Source organism: Opisthorchis viverrini (genome assembly GCF_000715545.1).
Source record: "Opisthorchis viverrini unplaced genomic scaffold opera_v5_68, whole genome shotgun sequence".
Lineage (NCBI taxonomy): Eukaryota > Metazoa > Platyhelminthes > Trematoda > Opisthorchiida > Opisthorchiidae > Opisthorchis > Opisthorchis viverrini.
The window spans coordinates 1,088,614-1,090,288 of record NW_008751724.1 but is presented as its reverse complement, the minus strand read 5'-3'; the positions used below and the strand labels follow the sequence as shown (position 1 = coordinate 1,090,288).

The 1,675-nt window shown below is 46.0% G+C and overlaps 1 protein-coding gene across 1 annotated transcript in view; it reads right to left on the bottom strand.

Annotated features, from left to right (window-relative positions):
- Positions 1-1,400: 1,400 nt before the first annotated feature.
- Positions 1,401-1,675, bottom strand: part of T265_04246 (hypothetical protein) — a gene marked incomplete at both ends in the record, with an annotated part of 11,608 nt that continues 11,333 nt past the window's right edge. The window contains one exon of the mRNA XM_009168939.1: positions 1,401-1,665. Coding sequence (XP_009167203.1) covers positions 1,580-1,665 — 86 coding nt within the window. The remainder of the gene's footprint in view (positions 1,666-1,675) is intronic.

Genomic DNA, 1,675 nt, shown 5'->3' with positions numbered 1-1,675 from the left:
GTGAGGAAGACCATCTGGTCTTGGCATCAAGAGCGGCATTAGCTTGTGATGCGATCCTTTTTGAACCCCAGCCCGATAAAAAGCATCGGCGCATGCTTAAATGGTACAAACGGAATCAGCAGTCACAGCTCAGTGGTTACTCAATACCTCACTCGCCAGAAACCGTACATAGGATCCATGGCCAGGCGGGACCACGAGGTTGGGTCGGATGGTTGTAGACGTCTGACTGTATAAAACGGCTGTCGTAGGCAATGATAATTCCGTACAGTGAGATCGTACGACCTACCAACGTGTAAATGACACACGCCTTCACTAACTGGTTAACAAACCCGGTTACCTCGTGCACCCAAACACTGTTCAGGTATCCAAAACTATTCTAAGTCATATCATGGTGCCTACATACGTACATGCGAACAGATAAATGCATGGCGCGAAGTACACTCGTTTGCAAACTAGCCTGGTTTCTAAGAAAACTCAACCGAATCCCCGCTAAGTCTTTCGTTTGTGATATTCTTCAACTGAGTATGCTGCATAAAAGCTGCCCTATTTTTCAGTTGGGACGATATTTGAGATATCGGAGTATATTTTCACGATAAGATACACTACTCATAAGCCTGCTGCCGGACCGGCAAGCGGCCCGAACTTCTGGTCAATCGTTTGCGGGATAGGCTTCTCGGCCGTAGAAGCAACTAACTGCGAGCGGTAAGGCGGTATCGGTGTAGAATTCCGAGCCTAGCCGATACAATGAAACACAGGTTGGATGATTATGAATCTCGTGGACGTGTGATAATACTTCGCCTTACATTGAATTGGTTTGGTGTTTTGTTATTGTATGACTTAAACTGGAATGCTGCATTCTGGCGACAAGACGACAGCCAATGAGATGGGTTAGACTAATTGAGTGAGGCGTTTGACGGGCTGCCTTTGATGTGAACTAAAGGCCACAGTTTTAAAGTGCACATGAAAAGCAAGAGGCCTTCAGTGAAATGACGAGAAGCAGTGAGCCAGGCTCACTTTGGTAAGCTCGAAGGTCCACCAGTTTGAGGTACACTGACGGGGTCACATGAAACCCAAAGTGAATAGGATAAGTAAGGCACTACCTATCCAGTTAAGCTTCCAAGAAATGTGCTATCCAACTTCACATTCACAGCGACGGAGACAACGGAAGTGCACTTATTTTAGCGAAGAGTGTGATAAGTTATTGGTGACTTGATTTGATATTGGCGGACCTACGTTATCAAATCAGCCTCATCCAGAATAGGAAAGCCTTCGGAGAACACGATCACAGCAGACCCAATACCCAAAAGAACCGACTACCTGGGGAGGGTAACTTCAAACTCATACTCACCAAATGGTCCCCCGGGACCTAAACCCAAATACGGTGAAGCAAGACTTCAGGAAGGACATCTAGTAGCATGAAAAATAGAAAAAATAACATGGCTGTACAAAAGTTGTCACAAAACACACAACAATTCAGTTAGGTGTCAAAGGCGTCACGGAATTCCGAACAGAGTCGCATCAACGATCTGGTTCGTTCAAGGACCAGGAGACAAGTTGTCACAAACACACAACAATTCAATTAGGTGTCAAAGGCGTCACGGAATTCCGAACAGAGTCGCATCAACGATCTGGTTCGTTCAAGGACCAGGAGACAGAGATCATCAACTGTAGGGAA